General features: G+C 47.8%; 1 protein-coding gene across 1 annotated transcript in view; it reads left to right on the forward strand.

The window, feature by feature from the left end:
* Positions 1–3248: 3248 nt before the first annotated feature.
* Positions 3249–26614, forward strand: part of LOC137442221 (protein zyg-11 homolog B) — a 29838-nt gene continuing 6472 nt past the window's right edge. The window contains exons 1-9 of the mRNA XM_068140613.1: positions 3249–3350; positions 12112–12277; positions 17093–17847; positions 21165–21305; positions 23178–23354; positions 24139–24203; positions 24809–24908; positions 24990–25040; positions 26354–26515. Of these exons, the coding sequence (XP_067996714.1) occupies positions 3348–3350; positions 12112–12277; positions 17093–17847; positions 21165–21305; positions 23178–23354; positions 24139–24203; positions 24809–24908; positions 24990–25040; positions 26354–26515 (1620 nt within the window). The 5' untranslated portion in view covers positions 3249–3347. The remainder of the gene's footprint in view (positions 3351–12111; positions 12278–17092; positions 17848–21164; positions 21306–23177; positions 23355–24138; positions 24204–24808; positions 24909–24989; positions 25041–26353; positions 26516–26614) is intronic.

Raw genomic sequence — 26614 nt, forward strand, 5'->3', positions numbered from 1 at the left:
GAGTGGTGGTTTTAAACTAAAAGAGGTGAGATTTAGACTATCTAGAAGGAAGAATTTTTTTAATGATGTGTGATGAAACAATGACCCAGCTTTCCCAGACATGATAGATGCCCCATCCCTGCAAAGATTCAAGGCCAAGTTGAACAGGGCTTTGAGCAGCCTGCTCTAGCTGAAGATGTTCCTGCTGACTGCAGAGGGGTGGAACTAGATGACCTTTAAAATTCCCCTCCCCCCCAAACCTATCATTCTACATTATAAATGTATGTGACAAACTGCTTAGATTTAAATGAATTTAAAAGAACAGTAAAAAATAATTGTAAAGAATACTTAAGAATGCTTTGTCCCAAATGTTTGCAGGAAAGTGTGGACGGTTTGCCAAGCTTTGGAGGCAAATAAAACTCGATTAAATCTTGGGCATAGGCCCCCTAAGAACCATTGCTGCCAAAAATCATGGCGCCATCTGCTGGAAGATCGGAGTATTGCAGCTCAACGTCTCCGTGGTGGGGCTGGAGTTCACACACATTGTCCACGTAAGTTAAAATCTTGCTTTCAAAAGGTATCCACCAAACCCACGGAGATGCCTGTGAGAAGGCAGGTAAGATTCACGTAGTTTGGCCTCTGCTGACTGCTACCTGGGCACGTTTGTGTCCTCTGTTCTGAAGTAGGACTGTGGAAGATGAGCTACCTTTGTACCAGAAGTCCTGTTTCTCTGAAAACCTGGCTTTGAAAACTTTCAGTTTGCACAGGTTCAGTAGGAACTCTTTGATTTTGTTCATTTCAGTCCCTAAGAGTCTGTTCTTCTTGGGATTTTGTCTTTGCTGTTTCTGGTGCCAAGATGAGTCAGTGCCAACTCAACCATAAGGTCTCTCCATAGTAAGAACATTGGTGCAGTAAGGCTTCCTTTGCCACTCCAGCTCTCAGGTACAGTGGGGCAGGCCAAGAACAGTCACTGAGAGAAGGGAATCAGGTTGTTGCTTCAAAATTTTTAACTGTCTGAATCTGGGCAGGAGAAAAAGAGATAGTTCCTATGGTAAATCCTGATGGAATGAGAAAAAGAAGGCAAAGACAGGACAACTGGAGGCACTCATTAGAGTGAATTGACTGCACTTTTTAATAGGCATGGAAAGAAGAGTCTGGAAGTTCCTAAAGGCATTAGGAGATGGAAGAAACATATAATGGACTAACAATAAGAGTGCTGGCCCCTCCTTATTCTAAAATAATTTGTGTCCATAATTACAGAAATAATTTCTTCTAAACAGAATTGATTTTTAAGTGGTCAGATTGAGAACATGAGGACTTTTCATTCTGTTCTTGTTAGACCCTGAGCACATAATTTGCTTTCTGTAGATCAACATCATCATCTAAAGACTTTGGGCTATAACTGACCTTTGCTATGTAGTCCCTAAACAGGAAGAATGATAACATCTGTAGAATATTTGGCTATCTTGTAATGATGGAAACAAAAATTCTTTCAGCAGTTGTCTTTAATGTTTATTTGTTTTGCTTGGTTTGCAAACAGACCTTAGTCAAAGCTGCTGTATATGGAACCAGCAGTTCTTTAGAAGGTATTACAGTATCACAGTACATTAGAGGTTGGAAGGGACCTCCAGAGATAAAGCCCAACCCCTGTGCCAGAGCAGGATCACCCAGGGTAGTCCACACAGGAATGCATCCAGGTTTGTTTTTAAAGTCTCCAGAGAAGGGTATTCCACAACCTCTCTGGACAGCCTGTTCCAGGGCCCCATCACCCTCACAGTAAAGAAGTTTCTTCTCATGTTGAGGTGAAATCTTCTATGTTCAAGCTTGTACCTATTGTTCCTTGTCTTATTACTGCACACCACCCAAAAGAGCTTGGCCCCCTCTGCTTGACACCCACCCCTCAGATATTGATAGACATTGATCAGATCCCCTCTCAGCCTTCTCTTCTTGAAAATAAACAGCAGCAGGTCTCTGTCTCTCTTCATAGGGGAGATGCTCAAGACCCCTAATGATCCTCGTGGCCCAAAACTGGACACAGTATTGCAGGTGTGGTCTCAGCAGGGCAGAGTAGAGGAGGAGAACCTCTGCAGACCTGCTGGACACACTTTTGATGCACGCCAGGATGCCACTGGCTCTCTTGGCTACGAGGGCACAAGTTTTAACAGTAGTCTTTATGATTTCATTTTACTTGGGCAGGGTAATTGCATCACTCTTTACTTTGTAACCTGAAACAAAAAGCAACTGTGTTCTCTTTACCAACAATATAACACACATTTGTTGGGGGCAGGTTTTCATCACCGCTACTGCATCCGAAACATGGAATGATTTTGTGTGAAAGCTTATGGCAAAGCTCCTCTCCAACTTTGGAGCAGGTGGCAAACCCTATAGTACTGGAGAAGTCTACCACCCATACTGCCCAAATAAACTAGTTGGGGCAGGAGACATTGAAATTACAGAGGCTGATGTGTGAGCAACAAGCATGAAGCTGACGCTGAATTCCTGTCTGTGTGAGGTTACCCAAAGGCAGGGAACTGCCATACAGCTGCTTCTGCTGGGACAGATCTGCTGGGAATCACAGAATCATAGAACTGATAGGGTTGGAAGGAACCTCAAGGATCATCCAGTTCCAACCCCCTGCCATGGGCAGGGACACCTCACACTACAGCAGGTTGCTCAGAGCCACATCCAACCTGGCCCTAAAATCCTCCAGGGATGAGTCTTCTACCACCTCTCTGGGCAACCTGCTCCAATGACTCACCACCCTCATGGGGAAGAATTTCTTCCTAACATCCAATCTGAATCTGCCCATTTCTAATTTTTTTTTCCATTCCCCCTAGTCCTGTCACTCCCTGACACCCTAAAAAGTCCCTCCCCAGCTTTCTTGTAGCCCCCTTCAGATGCTAGAAGGCCACAATAAGGTCTCCTCGGAGCATTCTCTTCTCCAGACTGAACAGCCCCAACTCTTCCAGTCTGTCTGTGCTTCAGCCCTCTGATCATCCTCGTGATGCTTCATCTCTGCTCCAAAATGAAAGGAACTTGGCGTCAGGGAACGTCTCACACTGTGACAGGCCAGGCCAGTGCGGTTCGTTGTCCCACAGCCCCTTCTCCCGACACCTGACGCTTTTCGTCCCTGACCCGGACTGGGCGACTCCCGCTGCCCGGGCGCAGGCAGTGTGCGCCTGGCGCGGCCCCTTTAAGGGAGGCGGGCTCCGTATCGCTTCCCGGCCGGCTGAGGCAGATTCACTTCCAGGTCGGGGGAGGGGGTAAAAAACGGGGGGAAGAGGGGAAGGAAAAAAAAAAAAAAAAAAAAGCCAGAGCCTGCCGGGACCCGGTTCGCTGGGCGGTCGCCGCCGGCACCCAGCGCCACGATGGTGAGTGAGCACCGCGGGCAACGCCGGGCCGAGCAGCCGCCGAGGGGATCGGGAGCGGGATGGAGGAGCCGGTCGGGCAGGCAGCCCTCTGCCCCAGGGTGACAGCGGCCGGCCGAGGGCAGATGAGGGGAAGGGGCCGCTATGGCGGCGCCGCGGGTCCCGCTCCCTCAGGCGGGTGAGGCCGTTGCACCGAGCGGGCGCCGGTGCGCGCCGTCCCCCTTCACCTCCCGGCGCCGCTGCCGCGGGGCAGAGCCGGCAGCGACCCTGCGGGGGCTGCCGCGGCTCCGTCCCCACAGGCGCACACGGAGCCGGGCCGGCGGCTCTCGCCCCCCTCGCCGTTGTGTAACCGGCGCGGTTGCTGCCCTACCGATTATGTAAAAGGACGATCGAGACCCAGCCGCGGGGAGGCTGGAGCCGGGCGCGGTGCGAAGGGGCAGCGGCAGCTCTTCCCCATGTGCCCCGGTATCACCAGAGAGCGATGGCCGGTCTGGCCTGGCTGCCGCCGGCCGGCTCCTCTCAGCAGCACCTTGTGGGGCCGCGGACCGGCGGCTTCCCGCCACGCAGGAGCAGGGGGGCAGCCCGGCGGGCAGCGCTCCTCGGCCGGTGTGAAGGGCAGGGCGGGACGGGGCAGCCGCCTGTGCCTCTCCCCGGCCTGGGCGCAGGGCAACCCTCGCACGGCGCCGGTCCCGCCAGGGCGTGCTTTGTGCGGGGCCGTCTGGAAAGAGCCCTGCCCCAGAAAGCGGGGGGCCTGCGGCACGCACGGTGCCTGGGCCTCGCTGCCCCGTGCGGTACCGAGCGCTCGCAGCCTGCAGCTGGCCGGAGCTGGGGGCCGGGGACTGCCCGTCTGTTGCAGGCAGGCCTCGGAGCGCAGCATGTGGGTGCTGCTTTGCTTGCTCCTCTGAGAGATGAGTGTGCGTATTTGCTTTGAAAGGACTGGCAGGAGCTCCCTGCGTTATCTGCGCTCGCCCCTTGTTATTGAAAGCTCAATTTCGTTTAATCCCCTAATAAACTTTATTTTAAAAGTAGGTCCCTTTTGCCCTGCTGTTCAGCAGACTAGGGTAGAATTCGTCTGTTTGGTGGGTTGTTTGTTTAGAGCTACTGACATCTGCATTTGGGGCAAAATTCGAGTTCATGGCATTTTCGTGCCCCCTCGTTGCTGTGCTTCATCTCACTAGCTGTATTTCCATCTATAGCTTTTATTCACAGTACTGTATTTATAGGCAGCCTTTATACCTCTCGCCTCTTGATCTGCAAGGCTAAGATAAGCAGGGTGGGTTGTTTGGTTTTTGTTTGTGTTTGCTTTTTTCCTACTCCCAACATGATTTCCACCCCACCCCCCGAGCATTCTGGTAGCTTTTATGTTCAAGCTGAAATAGCCTCATGAGATCTCTGTGTGTCTTGAAAGATGACATGATGCTTCTCCTGATGCCTTCTTTGGCTGTCTCACACTGTTTTCTTGTGGTTAAGCAAACCATTCAGGTTCTCCTCTCCAGTCATATTTCTACTTGCTGAACTCATAGCTGAACTTTTTCACGTTGATCCTGAAATAGATGGCCTTGCTGTAGTTTAGTGTGGCACTATTTAATTTCAGACCTCTTACGATCCCTGCCAGCTTTGTATCCCAAACAACTTTAATCGGCGTGTTCCCACTTCTGCTGGAATAGTTAATGTTAGATTTGGGGTTTCTGAGCATAATCCAGCCTTGAGCTTTTTTCAGAACATAAGAATTCTTCATGACCTAGATTGTGGAATCGTTCATTTTTCACTGCCTTGCCTTTATGGAAGAGTTTTGATGACCATTCAGCTGCTGTTTCTTGGCCTTTTAAAGAATGCCTGGTTAAAGTAAGCAAAGTTTTGGGACTGTGGAGAGTGGAAAACGGTTAGAAACGTGGTGTGACCAGCACCAAAGGCTAAGGCTTTAAATTGCCTCCTACTTTCCTGCTTACCTGTTGAGAGCAAGAACTCCCACAGTTTGAAATAGTGCCTCATCCTGTATCCCCTCACCTTCTTTGAGACAGACCTGCATGGAGACCTTCCACCTTTGGATTTTGTCATACTGAGTCTGCAGTCAGGTACAAAAATGGGTGAGCACATCACAGAAGTGGTTCTGTTAGAGCTGAAATGGGTAGTTCTAGTGTTTTATACTGAGGGGGAAATAAAGCACAACCCCCCTTGTCCCCCCTACCTATGGGAAAAAAAGGTTTGATTTTTAATGAGTGAGACACGAAGCCAGAAGGAATCAATGTTTCAGGCTGGAGTTGGTAGGCTCTCAGCCCCTGTAGCGCACAAGGCCCCCACAGCAGTGGAATTTACTTTTTATGCAAAGTTAGATTGACATGGAAAACTGCCTGGCAGAAGGGGACCAGGGGGTTCTAAAGGACAAACAGTTAAACACAAGCCAGCAGTGTGCCCAGGTGGCCAAGTAAGCCAAAGGCATCCTGGTTGGGATTAGAAATGCTGTGTCCAGCAGGAGCAGGGAGGTGATTGTCCGCTTGTACTCAGCTCTGGGGAGGCCACACCTTGAGTACTGTGTTCAGTTTTGGGTACATCAATACAGGAGAGATGTGGAGGTGCTGGAGCCAGTGCAGAGGAGGGCAAGGAAGCTGGGGAAGGGCCTGGGGAATAAATCTGATGAAGAGCAACTGAAGGAGCTGGGGATGATTAGTTTGAAAAAGAGGAGGCTGAGGGGAGACCTCATTGCTGTCTACAGCTACCTGAAAGGACATTGTGGAGAGGCTGGTGCTGGTCTCTTCTCACAGGTCATTAGTGATAGAACAAGAGGGAACAGCCTCAAGCTATGACTGGGTAGGCTTAGACTGGACATTAGGAAGAATTTTTTCCCAGCAAGAGTGGTCAGGCATTGGAATGTGCTGCCCAGGGAGGTGGTGGAGTCACCCAGCATGGATGTGTTTAAAGGTGGTTTGGATGTGGTGCTTGGGGCTATGGTTTAGGGGTGAACCCTGTAGAGTAAGTTTCTGGGTTGGACTTGGTGATCCTGAGGGTCTTCTCCAACCTGAATGTTTCTGTGATCCTGTGACATTTCTGATGGAAAGGATCAGTTCAACCTGTCTCTGTTTTAGTTGCTGTATGTGCAGGTGTTTGTGTGGTGATGCTTCTCCAGAGGAACATGATTTTGTTTTGATACTCACAGCCACTTAATCTAGGCATAGTGTTGGGCATAAGATTTGCTAATTTATTCCCGATACTTTAGTATGTCCCTTGAAGCTCCTGTTTTGTTTAGGTTTTTTTCTTGCTCTTTTTATTTAATCTGTGTATTGAAATCCAGATTCAATAGACTCCAGCAACATTGAATTCAAGGAGTTTTGAAAACAAGCTGTGGAAGGTAGGGAACTGCAGCAGTGTTGTGAGCTATGAGCTCACCGGGTGCCATCGTGTTGAAGCAGGTATTGCATTTCACTCCACTCATGGCTTGGGTTACTGTTAGATGCCAGCAGCCAGGCAGCTCATTCCCAATGTCCTCCTGGACACTTTGTTTGCCTTGGTTAAACTGAGCACTTTTAAAGCTATCTTTCAGCAAGGGTTAATTTCCACAAGGTTTCAAAAGCCCTATCTAAGTGCTTTTTGTACTGGTTTTAGATGTGTCACTCTTCTGATCTGTGTTTTAGCTGAGGAAGATGCCCGGGCTTGCATCATGTCCTGTGCAGTTCTGCCTTCTGGGGAATTTCTTTATTTTATTCTTTCCTAAATTTTTCTGGCCACTGAATCGATTTGTTAGAATGGAAGCAACTGAGGTTCCATGGAGATACCAGGTAATTAAGATGGCTGTGAAGACGTCAGCTGGGCGTAATATAAGTTCTACTCAAGTATTGCTGGATAATCTCTATTGAAAATGAAAAGAAATGCTGTGCTGAGGCTGCCACACACATTGGCAGTGTCTCATCAGAATATTGCAGCCAGAAAGTGGCAGGTTTGTTTTTAAGATGAAGTTTGAAAGCACAGCTAGAGGAAGAACCACTTTAATGCTAACCTGCTGAGGGCTTGAATACAACAGCAGACTTTTACTGCGAGGTCTTTAACTGGGCAGTATTGTCTTTAAGTAAAGAGAAGCTGAGAAAAGGAATGCCACTAGCTCACATAAAAGGTTTATAGACTGCATTCAGGTGCTCTGTTTCAGCAGCAGTCACTCTAGGAAACTGTTTTTATGGTGTCTGTCAGGGGACTTTATTAGATGCAGATAACAGTGTTTTGCTCCTGCCCAACTTATCTCAGGAGCCTTCCTTAGGTGTTTCTTCAGCCTTCTGGCAACAAGTTCACAGGATCACAGGATGTTAGGGGTTGGAAGTGACCTCTGGAGATCAAGTCCAGCCCCCCCTGCCAGAGCAGGACCATAGAATCTAGCACAGGTCACACAGGAACACATTCAGACAGGACTTGAAAGTCTCCAGAGAAGGAGGCTCCACAACCTCTCTGGGCAGTCTGTTCCAGTGCTCTGTGACCTCTACAGTGAAGAAGCTCCTCCTCATGTTGAGGTGGAACCTCCTGTGCTGTAGTTTATACCCTTTGCCCCTTGTCCTATCACAGGGTGCAACTGAGCAGAGCCTGTCCCCTCCCTCTTGACACCCAGCCCTCAGATATTTATAAACATTGATTAAATCCCCTCTCAGTCTTCTCCTCTCCAGACTAAACAGCCCCAGGGCTCTCAGCCTTTCAGGCAGTGCTCCAGTCCCTTCATCCTTGTATCATAGTATCATAGTATCATTCAGGGTTGGAAGGGACCACAAGGATCATCCAGCTCCAACCCCCCTGCCATGGGCAGGGACACCCCACACTAGATCAGGCTGCCCAGAGCCTCATCCAGCCTGGGCTTAAACACCCCCAGGGACAGGGCCTCAACCACCTCCCTGGACAACCCATTCCAGGGTTTCACCACTCTCATGGTGAAGAACCTCCTCCTCACATCTAGCCTGAATCTCCCCACCTCCAGCTTCATTCCATTCCCCCTAGTCCTATCACTACCTGAGATCCTGAGAAGTCCTTCCCCAGCCTTCCTGTAGGCCCGCTTCAGATACTGGAAAGCCACAATTAGGTCACCTCAGAGCCTTCTCTTCTGCAGACTGAACAGCCCCAACTCCTTCAGTCTGTCCTCATAGGAGAGGAGCTCCAGCCCTCTGATCATCCTTGTGGCCCTTCTCTGGACACGTTCCAGCACCTCCACATCCCTCTTGTAATAGGGGCTCCAGAACTGGACACAGTACTCCCTTGGACTCTCTTGAGTAGATCCCTGTCCCACATGAACTGGGGAGCCCAGAACTGGATGCAGTATTCCATGTTATGTCTCCCTAGGGCTCCTCAAACTGATAGAAGTGGAGTTAATGCAAAAGATTCTGTGCTGTTTGTGAGTGTAATTGGTCCTTGCTTGTGGATTATTGGCTGAGTTATTTTGTTTTCTTGTATGGAGATGTCCTGTATGGGCTTCTGAAGGGAATCGCTTTATATGACAATTAAAACAGCATCTCCAAATTACAGATTGGAGGTACTGGCTGGAAAAGAAAAAAAAGCTTTCTGAGTCATATGCTAGGCTAAAAATTGTTGTTGGAGTTTGCTCACTTTTATTTATTTATATATATATATATATGAAAGTGTTTTAGCTTCTCTGGCAGAAATTATGGAGCAGTGCCAGAAAGACTGAAGACAGCCAGTCTTTTGTTACATTTAAGCAGCAAATTGGAAGCACAAGCTCTCTTGGGAGATGAGGATATCTTTGCTTCAGTGGGAATAATTTTCATATGCCTTTGAGCAAGGACTCTGCTTTGTGTTGTACAAGTTCTGGGTATGTGCATTAATTTCAGGTTGAAAAGAAAATGTTTTCCTCTCATGGAAAAAAAAAAAGAAGAAGATACACTGTTTAAAAATAATGGTTTTAAAGTAATTTGATATAAAAACAGTTGTTTTGTCTCTTCAGGAGTGCTTCAGGCATTGCTGCATGTTCTAGAGAAAGCAAAGATGTTCACAGTTCCAAATTCTGTGCTTCCTCTTCATATCAGGTGGAGACTGGAGGCAACCGAAGTTGTTTCCTGGTAATGCAAGCAAGCAGCATCACAGAGTAACTCCTCTTGCTTCAACACCAAGATGCAGCAATCAGGCTTTAAAAAAAGTGATAAAAATGAAGCACTTGGCAAAGTGGAGTCAGCTGTAGAGTTGGAAGCTGCAGAACTGGAGTAGTGTGGAGTTCCTAGTTCTCAAGCCTGTACTTAAGTCTTCAGGAGCTATTCAACTGTGTATTGTTGTCAATACCTAGAATCATAGAATGGGCTGGGCTGGAAGGGACCTCCAAAGGTCATCCAGTCTGACCTCCCCACAGTCATCAGGGACATCCCCAACTAGATCAGGTTGCCCAGGGCCTTGTCAAGTCTCACCTCAACTATTCAGGGAAGGGGCCTCAACCAGCTCCCTGGGCAACCTGTTCCCTCATAGTAAAGGTTCCTTCCCAATATCCAATCTAAATCTGCCCTTCTCTAGTTTGAAGCCATTGCCTTTTGTGCTGTCACTGCAGGCCTTTGCAAACAGTCTCTCTCCATCCCTCCTGTAACATGACTTGTTAAAGGCAGCTCCGTTCCATCTTTGCCCTAATGTGTACCCCCCCCAAGCTTCAAATACCTGCACTTTGCCTTCTGAGACTTTTTTCTGTCATTTTCTTTTCTCTGTCTTCTATTTTGTTCTATTTCTGTGGTGAGCATACTGGGCGAATGAAGCAGCAGAAGTGAAGTGAGCCAGGAAAGAGAGGTGAATTTCTGCAGAGCTTTCGGTGGTAAAGGCGAGATGGAATTTTTCCTATGGATGAGATCTGGCACCAGTTGATGCTGTTATTCCCAGAGTTGTCTGGGGGAGTGTGTACCAGTCACTTGGCTTGCCCTGTGTGCTGCTGGGATGATTCACAGTGCTGGAGTCATTCTTGATGTTGATGAATGTGTGTGACTGGAAACAGTGGGCTATTATTAGCCATGGCATCAAAATCCTCAGAGATCCTCCTGTGTCAATCAATACAGTCTCAAACTCTGAAGGGAAAGTTCAAGTTCATGTCCTGCCTAGTCCTTTGTAGCCAGGGTTCAATCAATACACTTTCAAACTGAAGGGAAAATTCGTGTTCACGTCCTACCTGGTCCTTTCTACCCAGGATTCAATTGATACAGTGTCAAACTCTGAAAGGAACTTCAAGTTCACGTCCTGCCTGGTCCTTTCTACCCAGGGTTGTAATGTGGGTTGACTTCACTGAAAAAGAAATAGCTTCAATCAAGAAGTAAACTCTGACTTCAAATCTCCTTTCAGTCTGTTTTGATTAATTCCTAGTAGACTTCATGCATTCAAATTGGAACAGACTGCCTAGAGAGGTTGTGGAGTCTCCTTCTCTGGGCGCATTCAAAACCTATCTGAATGCGTTCCTGTGTGGACTACCCTGGGTGATCCTACTTTGGCAGGGGGGTTGTCTCGGTCCAGAGAGGGAAAGAGACTCAGTTCTTTTGAATATTCCCCTGTTGTGAAATGAGAGGCACAAGTGAGGCCAAAATATCAACAGCTAGACTATTGGTTACATAAATAAAGTGGATGGATCAGAAAGGGAGAGAGAGAAAATAGAGAGGGAGAGAGAGAAGAGAGAGAGAAGAAGAAAGGAATTATATTACCACAGCCCTCACCCCCCCCACCCCCCCAAGACTGAGTCTGTGGAGGAAAGTTGCTGCAGGAGATGTTGGGTCTGTAGAGAAAGGGTGCTGAGGCTTTGGCTGTAGAAGAGAGGTGGTCCTCTGGGCAGCCTCTTCAGCTCCATGAGTTGCAGCAGACGGAACTTAGGGCACGAAGAGAGGGTTCTGCTGCGTCTTCCAGGCTCCATGCTGATGTCTCTGTCATTTTCCTTCAGAGCAGCATTGTCCCGAGCATTTTCCTTCTTCTACTGTGTTTTCTTCTACTGTGTTTTTCGTTCCCTGTTTTTCTTCTCTTCAGCCAGTAGTTGCTCAAGTCTTTTATACAGTTTTTAGTCCTTAGGTATGTGTCCAAGTATTGTTCCTCAGGAAATCAGGGGCCAGGTGGTGAATCCATTTTCTCACCATCCTGCCTTGCCGGGGTACTTGATGGGTGGAGATTATTTTGTCTTTGTTGTCAGGCCAGCTGTGGTCCGGTGAGCAATATTATCTTTGCACCTTCCCAAGAGTTGTTCCAGTGGCTCTGCCCAATACACATCAGCTATTGTCTGGGCAAGAATCAAAGGTGATTTTATCTTTATTGAGTCACGCCAGGAGAGACAAGCTTTAGTCTCTCCCAGGGGTTGGACTGGATGACCTCTGGAGGTCCCTTCCAACCTTTGATGTACTGTGATACAGTGAAATGATTTCACCAGCAGTTACTTCTCTTCCTCTGTGAATTCAAGCAGGGCTCAAGATCAGCAGACCAGGGTGCATATGGCTCTAGTGGTGACTGGTGAAGGGCACTGCCCATCAGTTTGTTACCTGACTTGGTGTGGTTCTAAGGGAGACATCTCCTTTTGTAATATTTGCCTGTTGAAGTGAGAATCAGACTGATAAAAAAGAATGATTTGCCTATACTCTCCCATGAGAGAGCAATGGAATGTTTCTGTGATTCTGTTTGGATGTGGTGCTTGGGGCTATGGTTTAGGGGTGAACTTTGTAGAGTAGGGTTCTGGGTTGGACTTGGTGATCCTGAGGGCCTTTTCCAACCTGCAAGTTTCTGTGGTTCTGTGAAAATGCCTGCACTAACTCTCCTCTGTTTCATTGTGTTTTGCTTATGACAGGAGGAAGCTTCTCCTTACTCTTTGCTTGATATCTGTTTGAATTTCCTGACTGCCAACCTAGAGAAGTTCTGCACTGAGAGGCAGGATGGGACACTGTGCTTGCAGGAGCCAGGAATGTTCCCTCAAGAAGTGGCCGACCGGTTGCTGCAGACGATGGCATTCCACGGTAACAGCCACTCGGGGTGGGGGGGGCACCAGTGCAAATGCATGCCTGGAATGGGAGCCTGCAGTTCTGGTGTCAAAAACCTGTTCCTGACTCTCTTCATAGAGGATAAGGACCTGGGAGTCCTGGTAGACAACAGGTTCTGCATGGGACAGCAATGTGCCCTTGTAGCCAAGAAGGCAAATGGGATCCTGGAGTGCATTAAGAGGAGTGTATCCAGCAGATTGAAGGAGGTTCTCCTCCCCCTCTACTCTGCCCTAGTCAGACCTCATCTGGAATATTGCATCCAGTTCAGGGCTCCCCAGTTCAAGAGGGACAGGGGTCTGCTGGAGAGAGTCCAACAGAGGGCTACAAGGGACTGGAGCACTGCCTGATGAGGAAAGGCTGAGAGACCTGGGGCTGTTTAGTGTGGAGAAGACTGAGAGGGGATCTTACCAATGTCTATAAATATCTGGGTGTCAGGAAGGAGGGAACAGCTTCTGCTCACTTGTGCCCTGTGACAGGACAAAGGGCAGTGGATGTAAACACAGGAGGTTCCACCTCAACATGAGGAGGAGCTACTTCACTCTGAAGGTCACAGAGCACTGGAACAGGCTGCCCCAGATTGATTGTGGAATCTCCTTCTTTGGAGACTTCCAAGCCCTGTCTGGATGTGTTCCTGTGTGACCTGTGCTGGATTCTCTGCTTCTGCTCTGGCAGGGGGGTTGGACTCAATCTCCAGAGGTCCCATCCAACCCCTAACATCCTCTGATCTGTGATTTCAGTTATTGTCACTTTGCCACAGCTTCACCCAAGTGTCCCATTGCCTGCAGTTCTGAATAGAAAGTCCCTTGCCTTGGGTCTGTGCTTGTAGTTTAACGGGTTTTTAAGGGAACATTTTTTAATAGATCTTCTTTCAGTCACTTGAAAGAAAGATTTCTTTAATTCTCCTACTTCTAGCAGCACTCAAATATTTCAGTGTCACAGAGCAATAAACTGAATTTTCTTTACTGTATGTCCTTGTGATTAAAGTAGGAAATCTTCTGGTTTTGAGCCAAATAGTTTTTCATCTCTTTGAGGCCTCTGTTGAAGGGGGATCCTTTGCTTGAAAGCAGTCAGTTTCAGGAGCAGTATAAACATTTGAAGTTCTTCTGTTGCAGGTACTGGCCTGTCATGTTCTCTGCCAGTGTATGTTTGAGGAGAGTGCTGCCATCTCTTGAACCAAATTCTGATTACTTATTGCATTGATATTGTTTTTTTTTCTGCTGGGTACCCATTGCTTCACCCTGAGTTTTGCTTTCTCTGCAGCAGAGGGATGCCCTGACTGCATGGTCAGAAAGGTCTCAGCTGTTTACTCCTTACAACAAAACCAGCCTTGCTTAGTCATAGAATGGTCTGGGTTAGAAGGGACCTCTGAAGGTCATGCAGTTGAATTTCCTCTGCAGTCAGCAGGGGCATTCCCAACTAGATCAGGTTGCCCAGAGCCCTGTCGAGCCTGACCTTGAATATCTCCAAGGATGGGGCCTCAACCACCTCCTGGGCAGCCTGTTCCAGTGTTCCACCACCCTTATAGTAAAAAACTTGTTCCTAATATCCAATCTAAATCTGCTCTTCTCTAGTTTGAAGCCATTGCCCCTTGTCCTGTTCACTGCAGGCCTTTGCAAACTGTCTCTTTCCATCCTTCCTGGAGCCCCCTTCAGGTACCTGCAGGCTGCTGTTAGGTCTTCCCAGGGCCTTCTCTTCTCCAGGTTGAACACCCCCAGCTCCCTCTGCCTGTCCTTGTAGTAGAAGTGCTCCAACCCCTTGATAATTTTCATGGCCCTCCTCTGGATCCTCTCCATCAGGTCTATGTCTTTCCTACCTTGAGAGCTCCAGAGCTGTACACAGTACTCCAGGTGAGGTCTCACCAGAGCAGAGCAAAGTGGCAGAGTCATCTCCCTGGATCTGCTGACAACATATCTTTGGATGCAACCCAGGATATGATTTGCCTTCAGGGCTGCAAGCTCACACTGCCTGCTCATGTCCAGCTTCTCACCCATCAGCACCCCCAAGTCCTTTTCCTCAGGGCTGCTTTCTATCATCTCCTCCCCCAGTCTGTATTGATAGTGAGGGTTGTTCTGCCCAGGTGCAGGACCCTGCACTTGCTCTTGTTGAGCCTCATGAGGTTCACCTGGGCCCAGCTCTCCAGCTTGCCCAGGTCCCTCTGGATGCCATCCTGTCCCTCTGGGGTATCAACACCACGGTACAGCTTGGTGTCATCTGCACGCTTGCTGGTGGTGCAATTGATACTCTTTTGGCCTCATCACAGAGTCAGTTACTGACTTGTGAATTCAAGCTGTGCTGAAAATGATGTTTGTATTAGTGTGTTGCATTTTCACTTTCTTTTCTGTGTTCAGTCTGCTTGGAGATTGGAGATAAGGCCCAGGAGTGGTGACATTTGCAACCCTCTGGAGTGAAATTAGAATAATGTGTTCCTCCTACTTGCTCTGCATGCAGGCTAGCACAGCTGTGCCCTTCTATAGCTTCTTGTGAAGCAGTAGTCCTGTTGATAGGACACAAATAAGAAACCCTGGTGTTTTCAATTTGTGGAGTCTCCCTCTCTGTAGATATTCAAAACCTGCCTGTCTGAGTACAGGCACCGGTACAGGGTAGGGGCTGCCCTGCTGGAGAGCAGCTCTGTGGAGAAATACCTTGGAGTCCTGGGTAGACAGCAAGTTCTGCATGGGACAGCAATGTGTCCTTGTGGCCAAGAGAGCAAATGGCATCCTGGGGTGTGTCCAGCAGGGCTAGGGAGGTTTTTCTCCCCCTCTACTCTGTGCTGGTGAGACCAAACCTGCAATACTGTGTCCAATTTTAGACTCCCTAGTTCAAGAGAGACAGAGACCTGCTGGAGAGAGTCCAATGGAGAACCACAAGGATGTTTAGGGGAGTTGAGCATCTCCCCTTTGAAGAGAGCCTGAGAGCTCTGGGGCTGTTTAGTCTTGAGAAGAGGGGATCTGATCAATGTCTATTAATATCTGAGGGGTGGGTGTCAAGTGGAGGGGGTGTGCAGTAATAAGGGGGTGTGCTCTTTTTGGTGGTGTGCAGTAATAAGACAAGAAACAACAGGTACAAGCTTGAACACAGAAGGTTTCACCTCAACATGAGGAGAAACTTCTTTACAGTGAGGGTGACAGAGCACTGGAGCAGGCTGCCCAGAGGTTGCAGAGTTTCATTCTCTGGATACTTTCAAAACCCATCTGCATGGATTTCTGTGTGGCCTACCCTGGGTGGTCCTGCTTTGGTGGGGGGGTTGGACTGGATTATCTCTGGAGGTCCCTTCCAACCTGTAATGCACTGTAGTACTGTGATCCTGTGTGACCTGGTATAGGCCATCCTGCTCTGGCAGGGGGGGTGGACTGGATGAGCTTTGCAGGTGCCTTCCGGTCCCTGACATGCTGTGATTCAATATGGTTGGGATAATCCTGTGTGTGGAATTGAACGAGTTATTTCAGCTAGAATGTTGCCAGTATGCCAGCAAGAAAAGACTGCTTGGGCAGTCTTCTTATAGAAAGCCAACAAGCTAATAATCTCAAGGCAGCTGGTTGAATTTCCCTTGTTCACTGCTCTCTTTCTTTCCTTCCCACCCCTGCCTCGTCCTCCTCTTTCTCCAATTTGAATCACTTCTTAGGTTTCTTTCTCACATTCAGCTTGTTTCTGAGCAACACTCCTACCCTCTTCATGAGGTTATGGAGAAGAACTTAATTAGCTTAGTTTAGTGTAATGGTCCTGCTTAGGAATTCAGTCAAATACTGAATTACTCAAGTGAGTTAAAGCAAGATGAGAACTGGTCATTGACTGCTGGGGCTATCGTGAGGCTACTGGAGCTGTGACCAAGGAAGAGCTCTCAGAAGTTCTGAAGGTCTGTTTTTAGCACCTTTCTAACCAGCTCAGTCAGGAAATCCAGAAAATGCAGGCAGCAGCCTGGATTTATTTATTGTATTTTTAGTATGTCCACATTTTGTTTCTTGTGTGTTCCATGTTGGAACCAGACAGGTTCTGTGCATGTACTGCATCTGCATTTGTCTGCTTAAAGTGAAGTCATCACCTTCTCAGTGGACTCTGCTGCAGAGGCTTTGGGGGTCACTATATCACAGTACATTAGAGGTTGGAAGGGACCTTCAGAGATCATCCAGTCCAACCCCCCTGCCAAAGCAGGATCAGCCAGGGTAGGCCACACAGGAATGCGTCCAGGTGAATTTTGAAAGTTTCTAGAGAAGGAGATTCCACAACCATTCTGGGCAGCCTGTTCCAGTGCTCTGTCACCCTCACTGTAAAGAAGTTTCTCCTCATGTTGAGGTGAAATCTTCTATGTTCAAGCTTGTACCTGTTGTTCCTTGTCGTATTATTGTACATCACTGAAAGGAGATTGGTTCCATCCACTTGACACCCACCCCTCAGATATTGACATTGACCAGATCCCCTCTCACTCTTCTCTCCAGACTAAGCAGCCCCAGGGCTCTCTGTCTCTCTTCACAGAGGAGATGCTCAAGTCCCCTAAGCACCCTTGTGGCTCTCCATTGGCCTCTCTCCAGCAGGTCTCTGTCTCTCTTGAACTGGGGAGCCCAAAACTGGGCACAGTATTGCAGGTGTGGTCTCAGCAGGGCAGAGTAGAGGGGGAGAAGAACCTCCCTAGCCCTGCTGGACACACTTTTCTTCATGCACCCCATTATGCCATCAGTGGCATAATGATCCCAGACAAGCCACTTTGCAGTGGCTTTCCTTTGCCAACACTTTGCAGCCTTAGGCTGGTGATGCTTTGTGAGCCTGAAGCCGAGCACTAATGCTGTTTTCCCCCAGGGCTGCTGAATGATGGCACTGTGGGCATCTTCCGGGGCACCCAGATGCGCCTGAAGAGAGCCTGCATCCGCAAGGCCAAGATCTCTGCTGTGGCCTTCCGGAAAGCCTTCTGCCACCACAAGCTGGTGGAACTTGATGCTACGGGGGTGAACGCAGACATCACCATCACAGACATTATCAGTGGACTTGGCAGCAATAAATGGATCCAACAAAACCTGCAATGCCTGGTGCTGAACTCACTGACTCTGTCTCTGGAAGACCCCTACGAGAGGTGCTTCAGTCAGCTGGCTGGGCTGCGTGCACTGAGCATCACCAACGTTCTGTTCTACAACGAGGACTTGGCAGATGTTGCCTCCCTTCCTAGGTTAGAAAGCCTGGATATATCCAACACCTCTGTCACTGACATAACAGCGCTCCTCACCTGCAAAGACCGCCTCAAGTCCTTGACCATGCACCACCTGAAATGCTTGAAGATGACCACAACCCAGATCCTGGATGTGATCAGAGAACTCAAATACCTGAACCACCTGGACATTTCTGACGACAAACAGTTCACCTCGGACATAGCTCTGCGTTTGCTGGAGCAGAAGGATATCTTGCCCAACCTGGTGTCTCTGGACATTTCTGGAAGGAAGCACGTTACGGACAAAGCCGTGGAAGCCTTCATCCAGCAGCGCTCCTCCATGCAGTTTGTAGGGCTGCTGGCTACTGATGCCGGCTACTCCGAGTTCCTGACAGGAGAAGGAAACCTAAAGGTTAAGTGGGGGGGGGATTAATCTTACTGAAAAAAGGCAACCTGCAGGAAAAATAGAGCTGGTAATGTGTAACCAGTGTAGGTGGGTGCCTCAGGAGGAGGCAGTGGATTAATTTTGGGGGTTTTAGCTGTTAATTTTAATTGCTGCCTTTGTGTTAAATTCTTTCTTCATTCTGGCACAGAAACTGCCTGATTTACATAATCCTGTTGCAAAAAGCACCTCTGTTTGCTTTGCCTTTTCAGCAAGCCTTAACATAGGAGATCTAAGGCTGGGAACAGAGTGGTAGAGAGCAGCCAGGCTGAGTAGGACCTGGGGGTACTGGTTGACAGCAGCTGAACAGAAGCCAGCAGTGTGCCCAGGTGGCCAAGAAGCCAGTGGCATCCTGGCCTGGATCAGGAATAGCATGGTCAGGAGGAGCAGGGAAGTCTTTCTACCCCTGTACTCAGCACTGGTCAGGCCACACTTTGAGTCCTGTGTTGAGTTCTGGGCCCCTCCATTCAAGAAAGATGTTGAGATGCTCAAGTGTGTCCAGAGTAGGGCAACAAGGTTGGTGAGGGGTCTGGAGCGCAGCCCTATGAGAGGCTGAGGGAGCTGGGGGTGTTCAGCCTGGAGGAGGCTCAGGGGAGACCTTACTGCTTTCTACAACTACCTGAAGGGAGGTTGTAGACAGGTGGGGGTTGGTCTTTTCTCCCAGGCAAGCAGTGACAGAACAAGAGGACACAGTCTCAAGCTGTGCAAGAAGTAGTTTAGGCTTGATCTCAGCAAGAAGCAATTCCCAGGAAGAGAGATTGCCCATTGGAATGGGCTGCCCGGGGAGGTGGTGGTGTTGATGTCCCTGAAGGTGTTTAAGAAAAGCCTGGATGAGGCACTTAGTGCCATGGTCTAGTTGATTAGATAGGATTGGGTGATGGGTAGGACTTGATGATCTTGGAGGTCTCTTCCAACCTGTTTGATTCTGTGGTTCTGTGTAAAAGAGCTGAACTTTGGTCTTAAGTCAGTCACTGGAATAATGTTCTCTGGGTCCCAGTACCATGTCTAGCATAAGGCAGCGGTGTGTAAGAGGTGGAGGTACAATTTGCATAAGCTTTGAGCAGTTAATGATTAACACAGCAGATACAATAAAATGTAATAGCTGAGCTGCTCTTCTACTCCATCACCGTTTCTGCTTCCTATTACAGTAGTTCTACCCACATGGGAAGGTCTCTTGGTGAAGAACATGTAAGAAGCAATTACTTCCTCTTCTTGAACACCTCCTAAATTACTTAGCTCCTTAAGATGAATTACTTAGTCCCTTAGGATGAGATGATGTTGGCAGGAGGGCATCTATTTATCTTTCAGTGCCAGACAACAAGACCCTGTGCTGTAGTACATGCATGCACATGCTGGAGAATGAACCTACCCTATCCCTGCTGTGAAGGGGTCACAAATACAGAAGAAAGAATTGGTTGAGACATGCCAGTGTCAGTGCTATATCATCTTGGAGTTAGGTTTTCTGCTTTGGCATGAGGATGATGAAAACAGCAGATGAAATGAGGAAGAGTTTGCATAATGTGCCCTTAGTTTAGTCTGCCTCCTGTGCAAGCTCAGGTTTGCACTTCAGTTCCAAGGTTCAGAATGCTCTTGTTCTAGGCATGGGAGATAACACGGCTATGTAATTGCATAATCATTTTTTTCCCCCCCTGGAACTTTTGACAGCTGTTACTGTCTGGGTCTCTTGAACATTTTCTTGTCACAGCTTGCAGTGATGTATATGAATGTCAAAACACATTGGTGGAGAAAGCAACATCATCCTGTTTGGTGTGATGATGCACAACACCTCATGTTTGGGATGAAACAGTTCAGTGTAATCCTTGCTCTTTCCAGTGTGTGCTTCACACCAATGGCTGTGCAGGGAGGAAGAAGGTTCTGGTGATGGAACTGCAGCAGTTGCAGTTAGTCAAAAGCACTTTGCAGTTCTTCCTTCTTCCCTTTTTCTTTTAAAGTGCAGCTGTCCAGAAGAGACTGTAAGGCAGCAAACTGGATTGTTTTGCCTTTTGTTGTTGTCTGTGGCCTGAAATACATATTTTTTTTTTAGTGACTGTACTGAATTATTAATCTGCTTAGCCTAGATGCTGTAAAAGAATAATCGGGGCAGAGCAGTCAGGGAGGCAGCAGAAGGAAACTCTTGCTGTCCTTACAGCAGTCCTGCAGAGTCTGATGATAGAATGAATGCTGGACAGACATGAGAGTTGAGAACATGAAACCAGGTTCTTCATATGAAGCCAGATTCTTCATACAGTGTATAAGTGGCTGCAAAAGCTGTCAGTAAATACCATTGCTCTGCTCTAATCAGTAGAGCATGTAAAGCAAAATCCAGGTCAGTACCAGTTGTCTCAAGGCTGCCTTACTTTCCTGATGGAGCAGTTTTAAAGGATGTGGCTCTGTATGCACAGAATGTGGCACTTGGATCTCTGAACATTTGCTTTTCCTTGTGTGGTACATTAAGGAGAAGTACTGTATGCTTCCCTTCCAAAAAAACAATGGCTGCAGCAGTGATTCATTGAGTAGCAGGGCTGAGGAACAAGCTCTCTACACTTACAGAACTGACACCAAGAAAGTAGGTGTAAAATACAGTTAAATATAAACTGCAGCAGATTGGGAAGTGGAAAAATTTGCAGCTGGCTGGTAATATTCTGAACTTCAGCTCATAGCTTCTGATGCAGTCTTGGCTTGTGCTAACTCATTGGTTAGTTCATGTGTATTTAAAGTCTGATTTTAAGGGTTCTTGAATACAAGGGCTTGTAGTGATAGGACAAGAGGGAAGGAATTTAAGCTGGAAGATGGTCATGGATGCCCCCTCCCTGGAGCTGTTCAGACCAGGTTGGATGAGGCCTTGGGCAACCCGGTCTAGTGGGAGATGCCCCATGGCAGGGGGTTTGGAACTACATGACCTTTAAGGTCCCTTCCAACCCAAACTATTCTATGAATCAATTAACATGGTGCTGGAAAGCTATTGCTACAGCTATAGCTTTCAGGAAACTTAATGAAGACAAAGCATAGAGGTTTAGGTTGGATATTAGGAAGCACTTCCTGACAGAAAGGCTGATTAGGCACTGGGATGGACTGCCAGGGAGGTGGTGGAGTCACCATCACTGGAGGTCATTAAGAAAAGCTTGGATGTGGCACTTGGTGGCCTGGTTTAGCTCCTGTGGTGGTGTTAGGTCCTAGGCTGGACTTGATGATCACAGAGGTCTTTTCCAGCCTTTATAATTCTGTGAGCAAATTATTTCAAGTCAAGTGATATCATCCTCAACTAAAGGTGATTGCTGTGTTCACAGGTGTCAGGAGAAGCCAACGAAACTCAGATCTCTGAGGCACTGAAGCGCTACAGCGAGCGAGCCTTCTTTGTCAGAGAGGCACTCTTCCATTTGTTCAGCCTCACACATGTCATGGAAAAAACAAAGCCTGAAATATTAAAGGTAAAAGAATACACTTTTGTTAGGCATTCTTCCTTCACCTGAGCTCATCCCCAAAACCCCAGTGCCATTTTCAAAAAGGGAAAGAGGGATGACCCAGGGAGCTATAGGCCAGTCAGTCTTACCCCTGTGCCTGGTAAGATCAGGGAGCAGATCCTCCTGGGGGCACTGCTGAGGCAGAAGAATAATGAAGAGGCGATTGGGCACAATCAGCACAGCTTCACCAAGGGCAAATCCTGCCTGACAAACCTGATGGCCTTCTATGACAGTGTCACAACATCAATAGATGAAGGTCAAGCAACTGATATAATTTACCTGGACCTGAGCAAAGCCTTTGACACTGTCCCACACCACATCCTGGTCTCCAGGCTGGTTCAGTGTGGGTGCCATGGATGGATCATTCAGTGGATAAATAACTGGCTTGATGGCCACACCCAAAGGGTGGCTGTCAATGGGTCCATGGCCAAGTAGAGGCCAGTGACACGTGGAGTTCCTCAGGGATCAGTACTGGGACCAGTCTTGTTTAACATCTTTGTTGGTGACATGGACAGTGGCATTGAGTGCACCCTTGGCAGGTTTGCTGACAACACTAAGCTGTGTGGTGAAACAGACATGCTGGAGGGAAGGGATCCATCCAGAGGGACCTGGACAGGCTGGAGAGGTGAACCCATGACAGATGATGTTTGGTTTTCCTGATGGTGCAGCATAGCCAGCAGGTCAAGGGAGGTGATTCTCCCCCTCTACTCTGCTCTGGTGAGACCCCACCTGGAGCATTGTTCCAGTTCTGGAGCCCCTATTACAAGAAGGATCTGGAGGTGCTGGAATGTGTCCAGAGAAGGGCCACAAGAATGAGCAGGGGGCTGGAGCTCCTCTGCTGTCGAGACAGACTTAGAGAGTTGGTGCTGTTCAGTGTGGAGAAGAGAAGGCTCAGAGGAGACCTTTTTGTGGCCTTCCGGTATCTTAAGGGGGCTACAGGAAAGCTGGGTAGGGAGTTTTTAGAGTGTCAGGTAGTGATAGGACTAGGGGAATGGGAAAAAACTAGAAATGGGTAGATTCAGATTGGGTGTTAGGAAGAAGTTCTTCCCCATGAGGGTGATGATACTGGAACAGATTGCCCAGGGAGGTGGTGGAAGCTTCATCCCTGGAGGTTTTTAAGGCTGTGCTGGATGTGGCTGTGAGAACCTGCACTAGTGTGAGGTGTCCCTGCCCATGGCAGGGAGGTTGGAACTGGATGATCTTTGAGGTCCCTTCCAAACCTAACAATTCTATGGTTCTGTGTTGAATAAGTGACCTTGAATGTGCTGGTTTCAGTATCAAAAAGACTTTGGCAGTCAATAACCATCAAGGAAAGCATTTTCTTAGATGAGATCACAGCCAGCATACATAGCCAAGAAATGATTCAGGAGGAAGCCATGCAAAATGTCTCCTGAGCCAGCAGCTTAGGATGCAGTATGAAATGGCTAGTCACCCAACAGCAAACCATGGCACCATGCTGAACCATGATGCTGCAGAAACTCTGTCCCACCTCCTTCTCTGAAACTGTTTGGTGATTCTGGTCCTGCTGCATAAAGTGAACTCTGGATCTTTCTAGGAATCTCTCACCTTCTGTGCAGCCTCTCCTTTCAGAGGCTGTTGATGGCAGTGCAAAAGGACTTGGGGAGATAGGAGCTGTCAGTTTTTGAATCATTGAGCAGAAGGAGATGTTCCTTCTGAGAGTTAAAAAATCACACCAGATGGAATTTTCACTGAAGGAAAAGGGAGGCAGAAGCTGGGGTTTGAGAGTCATTGCTGGGGCCTTCAGCAGCGGCGGTTTGCTCTCGGGGTGTGCACACAAATGTCTAAGTAACTGACGTGGGCCAAACTCTTGTGTTTCAGCTTGTGGTGATTGGAATGAGAAACCACCCCCTGAACTTGCCTGTGCAGTTAGCAGCCAGTGCATGTGTCTTTAATCTGACCAAGCAGGACCTGGCAGCAGGCATGCCTGTGCGCCTCCTGGCTGATGTCACCCACCTGCTCCTGAAGGCCATGGAACACTTTCCAAATCATCAACAGGTAAGAGGTGAAATGTCTTCATTCCCTGTCTGAGAATCATGGAATCATGGAATAGTCCAGGGCAGAAGAGGCCTCCAAAGGTCACCCAGTCCCACCTCCCCGCAGTCAGCAGGGGCATCCCCAACTTGATCAGGTTGCCCAGGGCCCTGTCCAGCCTCACCTTGAATACTGTTCTAGTGTTCCACCAGCCTCATAGTAAAGTTCTTCCTGATACCCAATCTAAATCTGCCCTTCTCTAGTTTGAAGCCATTGCCCCTCTTCCTATCACTGCAGGCCTTTGCAAACAGTCTCTCTCTATCCTTCCTGGAGCCCCCTTCAGGTAGTGGCAGGCTGCTGTTAGGTCTCCATAGAGCCTTCTCTTCTCCAGGCTGAACACCCCCAGCTCCCTCAGCCTGTCCTCATAGGAGTGCTCCAACCCCCTGATCATTTTCATGGCCCTGCTCTGGACCCTCTCCATCAGGTCCATGTCCTTCCTATCTTAAGGGCTCCAGAGCTGTACACAGTATTCCGGGTGAAGTCTCACCAGAGAATCACCTCTCTGGATCTGCTGCCAATGCATCTTTGATGCAGCCCAGGATATGATTTGCCTTCAGGGCTGCAAGCTCACACTGCCTTCTCAAGTCCAGCTTCTCATCCATCAGCACCCTCAAGTCCTTTTTTTCTCAGGGCTGCTTTCTTGTGGATAAACCTTCTGTAAGACCCACATCTAATTGTGCTGTGGCAATATGTTAATCACTCAGATCTCTGTGTGTCTCTGACAAAGTGACTCTTTCATGTCTCATAGCTGCAGAAGAATTGCCTCCTTTCACTGTGCAGTGACAGGATCCTTCAGGATGTTCCCTTTAACAGGCAAGTTTTCTACCTCAGCTACAATTGGTTCTAGTATTGCAGAAGGTTTTATCTTTGTTGTCTGTTCCTTCAGAAGGTTTGTTGCTGCCCTCAAGTTTTGCTCAGTGTCAATCACCCCAGTGTGCTGAATTTGCCTGGCCTACATTCTTTTGGGCCTGTAATTGACAACTGAACGTAGGACTGCAAAATCAGCTGCAGTAAAGGTGGGGTTTGCTTCACCTGTGTGTGTGATAGAAGTCAAGATTTCTCTGGGGAACCATGGGACTGCTTCTGGCAAAGATTTTTCTGCTTAAATGTTTTGCCCAGATGCTTTGAAGTGTGTTGGTTTGATGTTTCAGAAGATTGTGGCAAAATTTTCTTCCCTCTTTGGGAGAAGCTCCTATGTGCTTTGATAATTTGGTTAAGAGACCCTAAGGAAACAACTCAAAGCTGAATGAGGCTCATTCAATACTTGTAATTTCACCCTGTATTTCTACTTTTTTGGGGTACTTCTTCCAGTACCTTTTGTCTTGCCTGAATTTCTATCTGATGTGTTGTCTGTGTGCATCTTCCTCTTACTAAGAGTTACAATGCTTCTGAAAATGAAATTTATTGTTGACTTCCAGGTTTGAAGCAGCCAAGCTTGTGATGCAGTGGCTGTGCAATCACGAAGATCAAAACATGCAGAGGATGGCTGTAGCCATCATTTCCATTCTTGCTGCAAAGGTATGGAGCTGAAGCTTTTTGAGATCAGATAGTCTTTCTGAAGTCTCAAGAAATCATTGGTATGGTTTTGTTTGTTCACAGCTTTCAACAGAGCAAACAGCTCAACTTGGAGCAGAACTCTTCATTGTTAGGGTAAGTCAGACACTTTTCCTGATGGTTAGAAATAGCTTCCTCTCCAGCTGTTCATGCCAACAGCATTCCTGAAGGTACAAAACAAACTTAAGTAGGTAGAATTCTAAGAACACATTGAATTTGAGAGCTCTTTAGGAGAGAGAAGCCCAGAGAGAGAATTTGTTAGAGATGGTGGCAATGAGATGTATTAGCAGAGATGGAAAGGAGCTGAAGTGGAAAAACTTAGAGTAAAATTGTAAAACCAGAAATCTCTTGGTTGGAAATTGATTGTATGTGAGACAAAAGATGCTCCCAAAGAGAACATTTGAAGCAAATGGTTGGTGCTGTCAGCATTCATGTGGTGTCCAGAGATCTGTGGATGACTTGGTGCTGTCCAAGTACTGCCCAGGTGATTATGGTGAGAAGGGAGGGGTTCCCCTAGCAGGCAGCCCTGTCCAAAGAGCAGGTAAAAGGTTTCCTAGCTGGTTTCTTTTGTGTAGTTTGACCCTAAATGTTGCAGCCACTGTTCTGAGTGCAGCTGCTGGATGTGTGCAGAGTGCAGGATTCCTTAGGTGACCAATTGCACACTGCAAAAAGCAATGCAATCATATTCCGTGGGTGGCAAGAGCAACATCCTCACGTTGGCACCCTTGGATTGGAGCATGCTGCAGTAGTTGCCTCCTTGACACTCTGGCACCTCTCCTTGGGAAAAGATTTTAGCTGATCTATGTGGCTGGGTTTTACTGGTTAAGGGATTGATAACAAAGAGTATAGAAACAGCCACTTTGAGCAAGAGTTACTGGGGTAGGTCACTTAGGTTAGGAATGGCTTGGCTGGGGTTTAGGGCTACTAGGAACCTCTGCTTCTGTTACTTAGCTACTTCTGGCTTAGGGCTTCAGTTTAGGGATGCTGCTAGTGATATGCTTGGGACTTCTGTTAGCTGCTTTGTCTGATAAGGGCTTTCAGGACTTCTGCTGCTAGAGACACTCTGAGACTCTGTAGTGCAGGGGATTCTACAATGCTGTGATAAAGGACTTCTGGGAGGACTTCTGAGATTCTTTGCTCTCTGCATTTCTGGAATCTCATTGCTATACAGCAGCAGGGTTCATGCCTTCATTCATCACCCAATGGCACCTCATTAAAAGGGCTCTACAATTACATTCAGCTCCCTTGAACCGGGGAGCAATACCTAAACAAGTAGGTCTTTACTCTGCATGTGAATGGTAGCTGTGCATCACTCTGGGCAGTGCAGAAAGAAGCAGAGCAGCCAATATCTTGTTTTGATACACAGTCATCATTGGGAAGGTTTTTGTTTGATTGTTTTTGTTTTTCAGCAACTTCTGCAAATAGTTAAACAGAAAACAAATCAGAATCTTGTAGATACTACCCTCAAGTTCACTCTGAGTGCACTTTGGAACCTCACCGATGAATCTCCAACAACTTGTCGGCATTTCATCGAAAACCAAGGGCTAGAACTTTTCATGAGAGTCTTAGAGGTGAGGAGTACAGCTTTTGGTGAAGAACTTCTTCCTAACATCCAATCTGAATCTGCCCATTTCTGGGTTTGCTCCATTCCCCCCAGTCCTATCACTCTT

Source organism: Melanerpes formicivorus, unplaced genomic scaffold (genome assembly GCF_026170545.1).
Source record: "Melanerpes formicivorus ecotype bairdi unplaced genomic scaffold, bMelFor1.0.p_v2 SCAF_7, whole genome shotgun sequence".
NCBI classification, from domain to species: domain Eukaryota; kingdom Metazoa; phylum Chordata; class Aves; order Piciformes; family Picidae; genus Melanerpes; species Melanerpes formicivorus.